The sequence below is a fragment of the Eucyclogobius newberryi genome, unplaced genomic scaffold (genome assembly GCF_026437365.1).
Source record: "Eucyclogobius newberryi isolate DKJ021-1_F unplaced genomic scaffold, fEucNew1.0.hap1 SCAF_12, whole genome shotgun sequence".
NCBI lineage: Eukaryota > Metazoa > Chordata > Actinopteri > Gobiiformes > Gobiidae > Eucyclogobius > Eucyclogobius newberryi.
In genome coordinates, this window is record NW_027315746.1 from 20,190,004 (window position 1) to 20,204,108 (window position 14,105).

Consider the following 14,105-nt stretch of genomic DNA (forward strand, 5'->3'; position numbering starts at 1 on the left):
GTTTACTCCCTAATTGGATTGGTAGATGTGCTGCTCAGATCAATCTTTTATTGTGTCTGCCTCCAAAATCCTCACTGACGTTCCTTCTGATCACAAACTAAGATAAGATAAGATATGCCTTTATTGTCCACACATGGGGAAATGTTGGTGTTACAACGCAGGTAGATACAGGGGGAAAGGACAGATAACGTATAGGAAGTTAAAAAAAAACTTTGAACCACAGGTCAGAAGGTCATTCTTTCTCTGTTTCCACAGCTTGATGTGGGTAAGGTCATGCTTCCTATGGAAATCGTTTTTCAGGTTTTGTTAAATCGACCATAACGATTCTGGAGATGGCAGTGTAATTGCTCAGGGCATCCAAAATGTATCCTCTCTGCGTGATACAATTGACCGTGATTCCATCTTTGACTCCTTCTGGTTAACTTCTCTGGGTTAGCAAGCATGGTTGACCCGCACTGGTATATTTTTTGGGTGTTGCATTGCTTACACTCTACATCCTCTCTTGTTGTGTGATTCCTCACATGCTTTCTAATACACTGGTGAAGTACCTGTCAAGTCAAATAGTGGGCTATTTGACTTGACCCTACTTCTCATTTCTCTCCTCTCACTCTTCTCATTCATCCATTCATGAATGAGGCAGATGGGGCCCTAGGCAGATGAAGCTGCAGGACTAATTTGGCTCAGGTATACAGGTGGTCAGGGCACAGACCAAACACATGAATGCAGTGCCAGCGGCGGCTGGTCTATTAAGGGCGCAGGGGCCGCCCCTCCTGTCTATCAGCAAAGTACCTAGATGTTTTTGTGTCTAAAAACAATATACAGAAATATCTTATATTCTCAGTAGTGGAAATGTGTAAAATAATTATATAATTTGTTTGCACGCAGCGCGGTCAGCTGGGTCAATTTTCTACATAGCTGTGGGGCGGTTTGAATAACACCCCAGAGCCCCATAGAAAAGCGATTGGGATTTTTATTCAATCAAATCACAATCTAAAGAGACTACGTCACTATGGAAAATGCTATAGGAAAATAGCGACTGAGGGGCGCTTTCTCGAGTGCCCATTTTAAGTAGAAGGTATGCCACGGAGCTACGCAGGCGGGCTGTCACGCAACGCTGCCTGCACTGGAGCTCCGGATATATCGTTTATTGTGTTCCACGTGCTGTAGAATTGACATGTTTTATTTAGGTGCGTAGGCCCTTACAAACGCCATGTCATAATGTTCAAAATCGGACTAGTGAAGGCTTACCTTTCTACTAATACTGATTTCTTTCCGCTCTCTTTTAGGCCTCTACATTTCAACGAACGTGTCAGCTGTTCTATGCTGCATTTATCGATCGAAGCATATTGAAATGCAGCTCCTGGGACGTCATCATTTTCTAAAACTGTATACATTGCCGCTGTCGCCATTGTAAATAAATGCACTGAACTGAAGTTGTGCTTGTACGAGCATCCGGGCAACTCGACCGTTCAACACAAATATTAATGACGTCATTTAGAAACAGCGCTATTGATGAAATTATTTTTGATTTATTGTTAATGTCATGTTTATTTGCTGTTAACATTTGTTGTAGGAAAAATGCATTACAATTACATGGGATAACAAGAAAGTATTAAAAGGAACTTTACACCACACATATTTGTTTTTCAAATAAAGTCAGTAGTTTGGAGACAATCTTGGTCTTGTCTCATCTTCTGTAGCGGTATCTCTTGAAATGGAACCACAGCTGAAAGATCCCATTGGCAAACTGACAGCGGAAGCCATGTCTATGGGAATATTCCCATTCTCGATTCACGATCTTGAAAGCAATGTCCTCGTACGGAGGTCCTGCATGAAACCTCAGAATCCCAAAATCTTTATTATCTGGACATGGCTCAAGGAAGTACTGGGGAGTAGAGCGTTTGTCAATAAGATCTGGATAAAAAATGTTGAATTTGTAACCTTGGACAATTTTAGGTGGAGGATTGTCAAAGTCATAATGCGTCTGGTTGTATTTGTTCCACTCAAAGCCTGTGTGTACTCTGTTAAAGAAGCGCGGCTTTCTGGGGCGGTATTTATCTGCCCACAGGTACATTTTTCCTGTGACTGGAAACTCCACACTGAATTGGGCCTCATCATTTCCCATTCCCTCTCTGGCACGGCGTACAAAAGCATCTTCTGCACTCTCACTGGCATCACCTGGAAATAGACATTAGGTTAATCTTGTTCAATTATGTCTTGGCTGCTCATAGTTTGTGTGAGACCTCTTACCTGTCACCTGTAACAATCGTCGTGCCAACTGCAGCCTATGGAGGTCCTCCTCTGGGGTGGTGGTGTGAGAGTCTAGGGGTAGCTCTGAGGAAGTGAGTAGTGGAGGACTGTAGCGCCCAGAGTCGTATTCTGCTTGACTCTGCTGAATCAGGTCTTCCTCAGTCAAAACTGCTTCTGCCTCATCTTTACTTTCTTCTTCACGATTTTTGTCGCCTCCCTCCTGCTGCAGATTTTCTGCAGTAGATGTGGATGGACCTTCTTCCACCGGGTGTGATTCATTGGCAGGAGTTGGGTTTTCCTCAGTCACGCTATCCTGCCTAATGTAAAAATATTTTGGTTTTACAAATGTAACAACACTCTTAGGGTAATTGTTTCTAAAATACATACTCATGGCCTATATCTAATGGCTCCTCTTTAAGAATGGGAAACAAAGGTTCACTTTCCACACCCTGCTCCTGCTTCAGCTTGAACAGCTTCTGTCGCAGCACATCTTGGTGGCGCTCTCTAAGCCTTAGGAAAATAATTTTACAAATTCAATCAAACAGATTAAGACAAGTGTTGAAGCATGGTTACGTGTTGAGGTTTATACCTGGCCTTTGCCATGTAGACTCTGACTTGCTGCAGCAAGCTTTCCCAGTAACCAATATCTAGATTTGAGCCGCCAGACTGAATTTTTGATTCTATGTTCAGATGCAGCGCCTGCAGTTGGCTGTAAGTTTTCCCTTTGAATACAATTTGGACATCAGTGCTCACTGCTGTGTTGATACCTTCACGACGATCACCTGGAGCATATTAAACATATACATAAAAAGATAAGAAGTTTACAGAATGTAAATAAAATCAAACGATTACTACCACTAATAAACGGTTATTAGAAAATAACCAATAGATTACTTGTTTGCAGCCCATTTTTTTTTATTATATTATTTATTATTTTTATTTATATAATAAAAATAATAATAAAAAAATTTATATAATAAAAATAATAATAAAAATATATATATATATATATATATATATATATATATACATATATACATATATACACATATACATATACACACACACACACACACACACACACAGTACCTGGACCCTTTCCAGAGGCTTCAAGTTTTCTCAATTTGCTTATCTCATCCTCTGTAATGGTCGTCATGTCTCGCCAGAAATCTACATTTTTACCTTGCTCCAACTCCATATAAACCTGCAAAAGAAACACAATTATCTACTAAACTGTTGTTAATTTTTAATAGCCAAGTTTTCTACTGTTTGGTACAAAACTTCTTTGATTTCCCCGAGGGACAAAATTATCAATCTGCAGGGGTAGAAAAACATTTTCCTTGGTACCAGCTATTTGTTGCGTTACTTTTAATGGCAGTTGGCAGCCAACTGAAAAGGTGCATTAACCGCCACCTACTGGAGTTGTAGGTCTTAAAGTATGTGTTTTATACTATACGGTTAAAAAAGGGAGATTAAAAGAGAGCCTACTGCTCAGAAAGGCATCAGCAGAAATAGCAGTGGTGAGAAACATCAGCTTCTGGTAGACAGAACAGTCGCACGGGACTGTAGAACCCGTGTTGTGCGATGTCGGTTTCTACAGTCCCATGCGACTAATATATAATATATTGAGATAAAGATAGATATATATATATAGATCACCGTGCGAGCGCCGCAGCGATATATTTATTTATATTATAAATAAATAAATAATAGTTCCGTCTAAATGTTCTGAAGAGCATTAAGGTGCGTACCTTAATGTCTTCCAGCAGGTCATCCATGTCTGTTACAGTCAGCCCATTGAGAAAAGTATAAGGCTCGTGCATTTCCACTGCAAGATCATCATCTTCCGCACTAATGTATTTTGCCAATAAGTCGATGGGTTTAGCTCGACCATCACGAATTCGAATCTTTGACCTTAACACATATTTTACAGTTTGAGAAATCCTACACATTTGTTCCATAAACAATGTAATAATAAAGAGCCTTGTACCTTAGTTTGGCCTGCTGTAAATGAAAATTGTCTTCTTGCTCTGCCCATGTTTTAAAATGCTCTGCCTCCTTCTCTCTCTGCAGCATCTCCAGCTCAGTTTCCCTCATGGCTTTTTCTCGTTCTCTCTCTAGTCGCAGCTGTTTCACCTGTAAAAAAAACAAGAGAAATATCTCAGAGAAATGTGAACTGCAGACAGTCACTGTGGTGACAGCACATATTTAGAAATATCCATTGCTTCAGTTTGAGTAGTCATTTGTACAGGATCAGACCTTTTGAAGTTCTCTGCGGTTCTCCTCTTGAATTAGTTTGTTTCTCTCTTTAAGATCTTTTTCTCCAAAATGGCCAATGCCTTTCTTGTCCAATGCCTGTAAACCATAATTGTAATTAAACATACTGGTAGGTAATAAAACAACCTTACATAAAATAATTAAGGTTTACTGTCAATCTTAAACATTACCTTTTGCCATTTAAATGAGCCTAATAAGTTGTTATCACCAAAGGGATTGTCAGCATTGGTGTACCCCATGTACTCTTCACTCCAGCCCATCTTTTCTCTTCGTTTTTTTTCCTTGGTTTCCTTCTTGGCTAACCTCCTTGCTCGCTTTTCCTCAGGTGTTTCCAGGGCCTTCATCATTTCTTTTTGTTTTTTCTTTTCCGCTCTCTCCTTGACTGAAGAGCTGTGCCTGGTGCCTGAGCTGTCAGAAGACTCTGAACTGGAGCGTTGTTTCCTCCTGTTCTTCTCTCTCCCCTTTCTTTCCCTTTCTTCACCCATGCTCCTTCTCTCTCTGCTACTTTTTCTGTCTCGGTTTCGCCTCTGCCTGTGTCTGTCAGAACTCGCATTTCTTTGCCTCTCTTGACCACTGCTGTCATCAGATGAACCTGAACAGGACTCCCTCCTTCTGTGTGATGTTGTCCTCTTTTTATTGCCTTCTTTTTTTCGTCCTCTACTCGAGTCATCAGAGTCCGTACTGAAAAGAAAACACATCTTGAATTGTAAAACTGAATGTTTCCACTAAAAGGTAACGTTTGGCGTATGAGCCACACGGTTTATATACCGTTGTCTAGCAGTAGCATATAACGGGATAGTATCATTTTGGAGCAGAGAGAAATTAAGGAACGCTCTTTCGCTCTCGCTCTATATTTCTCTCCCTCTGACGTACAACTATAGAAGACGTACAACTACAGTAGGTGGCGGTAAATGCACACTTTCAGTTGGCTGCCAACCGCCATTAAAATCAATGATAACAACAACAACATGAAGAAATTACCTTGTAGTTCGATCCCTAGGCTTGCTCCTACGGCCAGTACCTCGGCTTTTGTCTTCGCCTTCGGAGTCACTTCTGGTTTTGCCGCGACGCTTGTGTTGAGGCCGCAGTCGCTCGGGGGAAGCATCGCTGGAGCTACAGCCACCGCCGCTGCTGGATCTCCTGTGAGCCCTGGAGGATCCTTTGGATTCTGCAGAGGATGATCTGCTCAACTTGGTCCAATTCTGCCCTTGGCTCCGATTTCTTGAGTTGGATCGGGACCGACGTCGAGACTTCGAACTCATCGTGAACTTTCCGTCAACGTGAGGTCCTTGTGCTGGCGGTGTCTGTCGCGTAAATAAGAGGTACAGTACTGAAAACGCAACCAAAATCTTCGTTAACAAAAATAGCTAAATACATGATACAAATGCATAGTAACAGGTCTATCCAACCAACAGGTCCCAAGAGAGTCAATAGATTCGTAGAATAAATTATTTATTTAGTTTAAGGCGGGAAATGGACGCCTAAGCTTTTATGCAGGTTCGTCGCACATAGTGACGTCATATAGAGCTTTCGCATATTTCTCTATTTTTTGGAGCCTACCAAAATCTTGTTTTATTCTTAGATTGTGGGTTTATTCAATTTTAAGATTGTGTTTGAATTAATTTAACATTATATGTAAATTACTAAGGTTTGTGTGTGTATCTCCATGTTTTGAACATAGCTCATTAAAAACATGTAGTGACTATTAATATTACAAATAATGTTCTTACAAACACCCGCCTATTTAATGAATACATCTATAAACATATAAAATTAGGCCATCGGTGCTCTTTGCATTTGTTAACGTTTCCTGTCTGGACTACAAATCCCATAGGCGTGGAGGTGGTACTTGATAGAAGAGACCCCTCACAGCAACATTGTTGTTTCAGTCTCTTGCCCTTGGCGAAAACGTTTGGACAGTGTCGTTAGCAGGTTACATTGTTACGCTTTAGTTCCAGATTTTACATAATTCACAATCGGGATACTTTAGTTACAACGCACCTGCTGCTGGACTGCTTCAGTAGCTTATTTCGACTAGACACAGCTGGTCTGCTAGCTTTAGCCAGCAGCTACTTGTAGATTTATCTTACCAACGGCTTATTTGCTCTGCCAGGTGAGCCAACATAAGCTGAAAACGTCACAATGCTCTGATACAGTCTTTAGGGACTAATATCCAGTGTTATAGACGGTAGGCCGATATTGACAACAACACTGCACGGTGTTTTTGTTGAGTGTTGGTTGATTGTGTAAGTTGGCTTGTTTGTATTTGGCATTAAGCATTATCTCTGTTGGCAGGTTGTGTAGAGTTTAACTTGCAGTGTCAGTGTAAACAAACTTCTCAGCTGCTGACATCGGATAATCTTGAACAATATCTGGTTCAGTTCATTATGGCGCAACACGACCCCTCTCATGTAGCGAGCTCACAAAAAGCTCTTATGCTGGAAATGAAGAGTCTCCAAGAAGAGCCCGTGGAAGGATTCAAAATAACATTGGTGGATGAAGCTGATCTGTACAACTGGGAAGTAGCCATTTTTGGACCCCCTAACACTCATTATGAAGGGGGCTATTTCAAGGTAAGGGATTTTAAATGCATTGTGTGTAAAGTTCTTGTATAAAGATTTTATGTAAAATAAGCAACATTAGACAGGATAATTTTAGATTGAGTTTTATTTGTACCAGCCTTATGAATGTTCAATGATTTAATTATGAACGGTTAAGTATATGTGAAACCTGCTCTGTCCCCCAGGCTCGGATCAAGTTCCCAATAGATTACCCATACTCTCCACCTGCCTTTCGTTTCCTCACAAAGATGTGGCACCCAAATATTTATGAGGTGAAGTGTCATACTGATTGTTTGGGATTTGAAAGGCTGGCCCATCTTTCTCTAATTATGTATTTATCTCTTTTAAAATGTAACTCTTTTTGTCAGAATGGAGATGTGTGCATCTCTATATTGCACCCTCCGGTGGATGACCCACAGAGCGGAGAACTGCCTTCTGAAAGGTGGAATCCGACTCAAAATGTCAGGTTTGTACACTTTTTAATGCAAAAACAATATAAACAAACTCTACTTTCAAATGGGCTATTTAGTGATTAAATTGAGATTGATATTGACTAAATGCTTTATTTGATGATTATATGGGGCAAGTGTCACTCTTATCTTTGTGTAGAACCATTTTGCTGAGTGTGATTTCACTGCTAAATGAGCCTAACACCTTCTCACCGGCCAATGTGGATGCCTCTGTGATGTACCGCAAATGGAAGGATAGTAAAGGCAAAGATCGTGAATATGTAGAGATCATCAGGTAAATTGTTTATACATTCTACTTTTCGCTAATTCCTTTTGCAATAGACCATCATCTTTTATTTCTCTCAGGAAACAAGTTTTGACTACCAAGGACGAAGCAGAGCATGATGGTGTCAAGGTACCCACCACTTTGGCGGAATACTGTGTTCGTACACGAGCTCCAGCTCCCGACGAAGGCTCTGACCTCTTTTATGACTATTACTATGACGACGACGATGTGGACGCTGAAGGCGACTGCTGCTATGACGATGATGACTCGGGCAACGAGGAATCCTGACATGTTTTGCATCCTTTCTTGCAATTGCCCAAGAAGCCAGATATTGTAGGTCCTCAACCAGGAATGGTTTGAAACCTCTGATTTTTGACCAAGAGCTGTTTTTTCTCAGCCATGAGGCGGAGGAAGAAATCAGTGCACCTTTTTTATAAAATGGTCAGCGTGGCAAGATTTGCACCAGCATAAGTTTTTACCTTGTTCACATGTTCCCACTGTTAAAAAATACATTTTACACTGGTGCAAGCCCACATTAACCACCTTCTCTACTTTGCAAATTTTAATTTCCTTCTGTGGATCTGAACAACTGAGAATATTGTATTTGTTGAAAGACCACATGGCAAATGATTTGGCTTTCTGACTAAGAGCTAAGTCTAAGTGGACAGTGTTAACAAACTTGTATGTGCATGCTGTATCATCATGGGAGCTGTCTTAATCATTTTACAGTTTAACTGTTCACTTGCTGAATTTTCGAAACACTCAAGACATTGGGGGGGAAATTTAAGATTCACAACACCTGAGTCAATAGTGAGCAGATAACTCACTCTGACAAACTCTTAAACATTTTAACATCAAATTGATTTTTTTGTGTGAGTGTTTCTTGTGGTCAAAGAGAATGTCTTTGAATGCTGGGATAGAATTAAATTGGCTTAATTATCTTTGAGGGTACGAGGATCATAGATTGTTGTAGAGAACCCGAGGCTACATATTTGTATTCCCCATCAGGTTGACTAAACAAAGACCTGATGGGGCCAAAAATTTACTCCTTCCATAAAAGTGAATGTGTTATTTCTTAATTTACTAATTGCGCTAAACGGAAACTTAGTCTTCATGTTTGTTCAAACATAAATCCTGCAATCTGTAAATAATTAAATACACAAGACTCAAAATAATATAATAGGAAAGCTGCAATCTAACAAATGCACTGAGTGGACAGTTTTGATTTTTGTGTCCATTTGCTCTCGCAATATGGATTGTTACATAGTTTTGAATCAACTGCTGAAATTCTCAGGATGACATGCATATAAAGACTATTTTTATTATGTCCCTTCTGAATGGATTTATAATTTCAACACTCGACAGATACATATAGCTGTGTCATCAATTTGTGTTATTTACTTAAGCTTGTGTTATCGTTATGTTTTTATTCTCAGCTATTTAACAGGTAAATAAAGAAGTATTACAACCGATGTAATGATTCATCTTTGTCCCATACGACTATATTGATTGTGGCATTAGGCTTACATTTTATTTTTTTTAAACAATCTTTCATCATTTAATGGGTGACGCTTGAAAACAACTGCAATCGATACATGCGTCGACTTCTGTCGCTTAAATATGACATCATCTCTCGGAAGCCTCGTGAAAAGTCGGTCTTCCTTGTATTTTTGATCAAATAGGACATAACCCAAACAACAAATTTAGGTCAATAAAATATAGCTTTCACCACCAGTATGTCTGTAAACTATTCAGCAGGTCTGTCGCCTTACGCGGACAAAGGGGTATGTGGACTCCCAGAGGTAAGACGATGCTCTCAGTGCTAACATTCTAGCTTTGCTACATACAACAGTTAGCAGTAAACAAACAGACAGATGTAACTGCATGCAAATCATTCGAATCTGTTTTTAACATGTTGAACAGACATTAATTAACTTTGTGCAGCCTGTTGGTCTGGTAAGTAATCCAAAACAGTCATGTTCTCTTGTATTTTGTATTGTCTAGTAATTCAAGAAATTCTTGGACAGTGGGTCAGTGTATTTATTGGTATTTTGATTTTCTTTTCAGAATTCAAGAATGAAATCAATCATGCTTATGGGTTATTTGTTTTAATGTTCAAGTAAATACATTTATTTACAGTAATTTACTTTTTACCTAGTATATAAAATAAGCAAAAACGTATTTTATTTTTCATTTTCTGAATTATTTTATGGTCAAGGGAAAGAAGGGGAGGAACCCAGTTTCCCCCAGTGAATGAAAAAATAAATGCACCTCAGGAACTTTAAATGACAACTTTTAGACTTTTTTTTGGCGCTTTATAAACCTTACACATTCTAGTATGGATTGACAAATCAGTTCTCCATTCATCAACATTGAACACACTGAAGTGTGCGTGGTCTTTTAACTGTGTAGGGACCAGTCCAATTTTGTCATGTTTATTATGTCTTATGCTGACCCATTCTCTGTTGGGCTGTTTAATTCTTCTTGGGGAAAGCACCACGCCGACACTGACTAAGACATGACTGAAGGCCTCTGTAGGTTGCATATTTGATTCTGTTGTTTTTTGGCAGGCATTTGATGGTCCCGAGGAGCTGAAGGCCAAAGTAGAGACTCTGGCTAAAATGATCAAAGAATCAAAATTTTGGGTTGTTCACACTGGAGCAGGAATCAGTACCTCAGCTGGAATCCCTGACTTCAGGTAAAAATAAATCATCCATCCATAATTTGCATCAGTGTTCCCTCATCAAGTACTGGTCCAAAGTAACAAGGCTTTGTCAATTCTGAAATGATCGTCTCTATTAATCGTTAGTTTGTGTCCACAGTGTGTCGTCAGTATGTGTACAGTCTATGATTGTAGTACTTAATTAGGACAGTTGAGGGAGCTGTGGTCATGTTGATGACAGCAGCCAGTAGTCTTAAAGTGGTTTATGGTGATTATGACAATTTATTCAAGACCAAGGGATTTATTTGATCAGTTTGAGTTTGCCGATTATATATTTTAAGTACTGCTGGACTAGTCAAGATTACACAAATTAAAATTATTAGGAAATACCCGGAGATACTAAGCTAACTGAATGTGTTTATCTGCATATGATGTCTGTATCTACCTGCGTTGCACTAATGAAATTTCCCCATGTGGGACAATAAAGGAATATCTTATCTTATCTTATCTTATCTTATCTTATCTTATGTATGCAAGACCGTGGCCTCTGAAATGCCTTATGTTTTCCCACTCCTTCCAGAAATAGAGAAATGTCCTTCTTGGAAATCCAACTCACTGTCACTTGGATGGGCTATGATTTTCCAATTTGGAGAGATCCTAAAATGAAGAATGAGTGACATCAGTATCTGTATTATTGGAGGGTTTCCCAGATATCAGTGTCAGTGGGATATTGAAAAATGTGTGGACCATTTCTAGATTAAATTTTGGTTCAATACTTGAATACTGCCTCTACTGTCACTAATTTATTAGTATTGACGACTTGCAAACCTAAAACAAAACAGAAATGACTACTCGTGTATTCAGAGGATGAATGCTTATTCATGGAAATGTGGTCTACATAATAACTTTTTGTTTAATTTTAGGGGTCCAAAAGGTGTGTGGACTTTAGAAGAAAGGGGTGAAATGCCACATTTTGATACAACATTTGAAGATGCCCGGCCCACTTTCACACACTTGGCCCTGCTGGGTCTGCAGAGGGCTGGCTACCTGAAATATTTGATCAGCCAGAATGTGGATGGCCTTCATGTCCGATCTAGTTTCCCCAGGTAACTTTCAAGTAAAGTTGAAGAGAAGGATGCAATATGCCTGAATATAAGCTTTGTTATATTTGAAGAAGAAGCAGTTACTATTTGAAAAATTACATTGCTAAAAGACTTAGCATAACAATCCCACTGCGCACTGTCTTTGTGGTCTTTATGAATTGTGTTGTGTGCCCTAGGGATCTATTGTCTGAACTCCATGGCAACATGTTTGTAGAGGAGTGTGAAAAGTGTGGCAGGTATGTCTGTGTTTAAAGAACACTTACTTTTCATTACAGTGTGTTTCTTTGTGTTGGAAAGTTTGGACTTCTCAACATGTGGCTTTTTCATATATGCCACTGAAGCAGAGAGAATTTACTTGTGGTTTAAACTGAAGTTTATTTGTTTTTTAAGTATATTTTTATGTCTGTGTTCTTTAAACTTATAATAATTTGATATGATTTTAGAACAAATCATATCATTAAAAATAAGAGAAGTATTTACTAGTTTACCATATTGCCCCGTCCTAGTTCATCAAACTGCTCTTGTAATCCAAACAATAGAAAAAAGTTTGTGGAATATAATAAAAACTAGCGTTTCATAGCTATCATAGCGTTTTAGACCTCCTAATTTTAGACTGTATCAAAGTTGTAATATGACTGGAAGTGTTTCTTTGCAGGCAGTATGTGAGGGAGAAGGTGATTGGTGTAATGGGTTTGAAACCAACTGGACGCTACTGTGAGTTTGTTCGCTCTAGAGGACTCCGAGCCTGCAGGTTAGTATTCTAAAACCAACAACATGCCTCACAATAGAAATGGATGTCTGAAAACGTATATCTTACACAGGGGGAAGCTGATAAGCACCATCTTGGACTGGGAGGACCCCCTTCCCGACAGAGACCTGAACAAAGCGGAGGATGCCAGCAGGTAATCCATTCACTCATAAACCGTATTCACTACAGAAATGCAGCCGTTCACATTAAATTATGGTTTTGTCTTTTTTTTTTTCATAGACGCGCTGACTTGGCACTAACTCTTGGCACATCCATGCAAATTAAACCTAGTGGAGATCTTCCTCTTCTCACCAAGCGCAAAGATGGGAAACTAGTCATTGTCAACCTACAGCCGACCAAGCATGTGAGTCAGAATGTCATCTGCTCTTCTCTGCCCTTCAATTGCTATTATTGTTTTGAGTTAGCATTTACCCTTTCTCATAGGACAAACATGCACATCTGCGTATCAACGGGTATGTGGATGAAGTCATGAAACAGCTCATGGAACTGCTCGAGGTCGATATTCCAAAGTGGGAGGGGCCAACTGTGTGTGAGAGTTCAACAGCCTATACAGAGTTCAAAAGTGAGATGAAGCCAGAACCGGATACTATACCAAACATGAGGAAAAAGGACCAAATTAAGAGTGAAAGAAAAAGAGGCGCTCCTGCACTCACAGAAGACGACAGCATTATGGAGACGACCGTGGCCCTAAAGAGAGAAAGGGACCAGTCCTCCGAGAAAGAGGGGGAAAACAAATAGCCCCAGGTGTTTTGGGCTCTGTGACTGTGTTACACTGGCATCTTCGGTTGAAGATATTTATCAACAAAAACACTACCTGGATTTATGGACACAAAGCAAAGTTACATAAAAGATGGGACTGCTTTGTTTGTTTCCAAGTGAATTGTTCTTTGTTGTCCTTTTACAACAAAAAACGTTATTGCTGATTTTTAGATGTTCTTTTAACTGAATTTCTATTGCATTAACAAAACAGTAACACTGAAGTGGACTGTTGTTAATTTATTATTCTCTCTAATTAGACCTTTTATAATTGTTTAGTTTTTTCTTTCACTCTTAATTAATGTTGATGCCAATAGACAGAGCAAGGGGAGTCATTATACACCTTATCACAGGAAAAGAACGGATCTAGAAACAAGCTGTCAAAGGTTTGTATGGTAGCTGTATTTATTCTATCAATACCTTGTGGCCTTTTCAAAATACCTGCTTTTTATCAAATAAACATGATTTATTTTCTTACTCTCTTTAGTTAACTCACCTGTCTTATAGTTCAAGTCTTCTAGAGATGAGGTACATATGTTCCTACTAACTGAACATTATAATCTTGCTTTGACTGAAACAATATTTCTCAAAACAAGAAATAAAGTGAAGTCCTTAATTACACTTGAGGGAGATGACCACTTGTCACACTAAAACCTGTCACTCGTTTCTATGGTCCTTTGATCTATTGCAACACAATAACTAGCTGCTTGCTCGATGTGAATTGGACCATTTTACAGTGGCTTGCATTTTCTCACATTTTGTCACAAAACCACAAACTTAAGTAAATAGAATTAGCATTTTATGTCAAAGAACAACACAAAGTGGCTTACAGTTAAGTGCAAGGAAGGTTATACATGATTTCCATGTATAAGTGTAGCATGCAAAATATTCAGCCTCTTTTCTCTTAGTGCAACCAATTACTGTCAGAAGTTGCCTGAGGATTGCAGAAACTGTTGATTTATTGAGTCAATAGAGTTGTCCTGTGTGTTATC

The 14,105-nt window shown here is 39.2% G+C and overlaps 3 protein-coding genes across 3 annotated transcripts; 2 read left to right on the top strand and 1 right to left on the bottom strand.

The window, feature by feature from the left end:
• Window positions 1–1,596: 1,596 nt before the first annotated feature.
• cactin lies at window positions 1,597–5,832 on the bottom strand. The gene is made up of 10 exons (XM_072441297.1): window positions 5,509–5,832; window positions 4,698–5,208; window positions 4,510–4,605; window positions 4,241–4,386; window positions 4,002–4,164; window positions 3,340–3,454; window positions 2,840–3,032; window positions 2,638–2,760; window positions 2,251–2,567; window positions 1,597–2,178 (listed from the first exon to the last, which is right to left on the bottom strand). Exons 1-10 carry the CDS (start codon window positions 5,787–5,789, stop codon window positions 1,688–1,690), a joined length of 2,436 nt encoding a protein of 811 aa, XP_072297398.1. The 5' UTR covers window positions 5,790–5,832; the 3' UTR covers window positions 1,597–1,687.
• Window positions 5,833–6,364: 532 nt separating this feature from the next.
• Window positions 6,365–8,764, top strand: cdc34b (cell division cycle 34 homolog (S. cerevisiae) b). The gene is made up of 6 exons (XM_072441298.1): window positions 6,365–6,640; window positions 6,823–7,100; window positions 7,274–7,360; window positions 7,457–7,554; window positions 7,698–7,832; window positions 7,904–8,764. The coding sequence occupies exons 2-6, from the start codon at window positions 6,915–6,917 to the stop codon at window positions 8,109–8,111; spliced, it is 714 nt and encodes a 237-aa protein (XP_072297399.1). The 5' UTR covers window positions 6,365–6,640; window positions 6,823–6,914; the 3' UTR covers window positions 8,112–8,764.
• A 685-nt stretch (window positions 8,765–9,449) lies between these two features.
• sirt6 (sirtuin 6) lies at window positions 9,450–13,590 on the top strand. The gene is made up of 8 exons (XM_072441299.1): window positions 9,450–9,625; window positions 10,394–10,521; window positions 11,409–11,591; window positions 11,765–11,824; window positions 12,244–12,339; window positions 12,410–12,490; window positions 12,577–12,700; window positions 12,781–13,590. Exons 1-8 carry the CDS (start codon window positions 9,560–9,562, stop codon window positions 13,093–13,095), a joined length of 1,053 nt encoding a protein of 350 aa, XP_072297400.1. The 5' UTR covers window positions 9,450–9,559; the 3' UTR covers window positions 13,096–13,590.
• The last annotated feature ends 515 nt before the right edge of the window (window positions 13,591–14,105 follow it).

Excerpts from the sequence above, each read along its gene's own strand:
- cactin (XM_072441297.1), bottom strand. The coding sequence starts at position 5,789 with ATGAGTTCGAAGTCTCGACGTCGGTCCCGATCCAACTCAAGAAATCGG. Across the intron at positions 4,387-4,509 it reads ACCGCAGAGAACTTCAAAAG|GTGAAACAGCTGCGACTAGA; the intron begins GTCTGATCCTGT and ends TTTTTTTTACAG. Across the intron at positions 2,568-2,637 it reads CCATTAGATATAGGCCATGA|GCAGGATAGCGTGACTGAGG; the intron begins GTATGTATTTTA and ends TTTTTACATTAG.
- cdc34b (XM_072441298.1), top strand. The coding sequence starts at position 6,915 with ATGGCGCAACACGACCCCTCTCATGTAGCGAGCTCACAAAAAGCTCTT. Across the intron at positions 7,555-7,697 it reads AATCCGACTCAAAATGTCAG|AACCATTTTGCTGAGTGTGA; the intron begins GTTTGTACACTT and ends ATCTTTGTGTAG. Across the intron at positions 7,833-7,903 it reads GAATATGTAGAGATCATCAG|GAAACAAGTTTTGACTACCA; the intron begins GTAAATTGTTTA and ends TATTTCTCTCAG.
- sirt6 (XM_072441299.1), top strand. The coding sequence starts at position 9,560 with ATGTCTGTAAACTATTCAGCAGGTCTGTCGCCTTACGCGGACAAAGGG. Across the intron at positions 12,491-12,576 it reads AAAGCGGAGGATGCCAGCAG|ACGCGCTGACTTGGCACTAA; the intron begins GTAATCCATTCA and ends TTTTTTTCATAG. Across the intron at positions 12,701-12,780 it reads ACCTACAGCCGACCAAGCAT|GACAAACATGCACATCTGCG; the intron begins GTGAGTCAGAAT and ends CCTTTCTCATAG.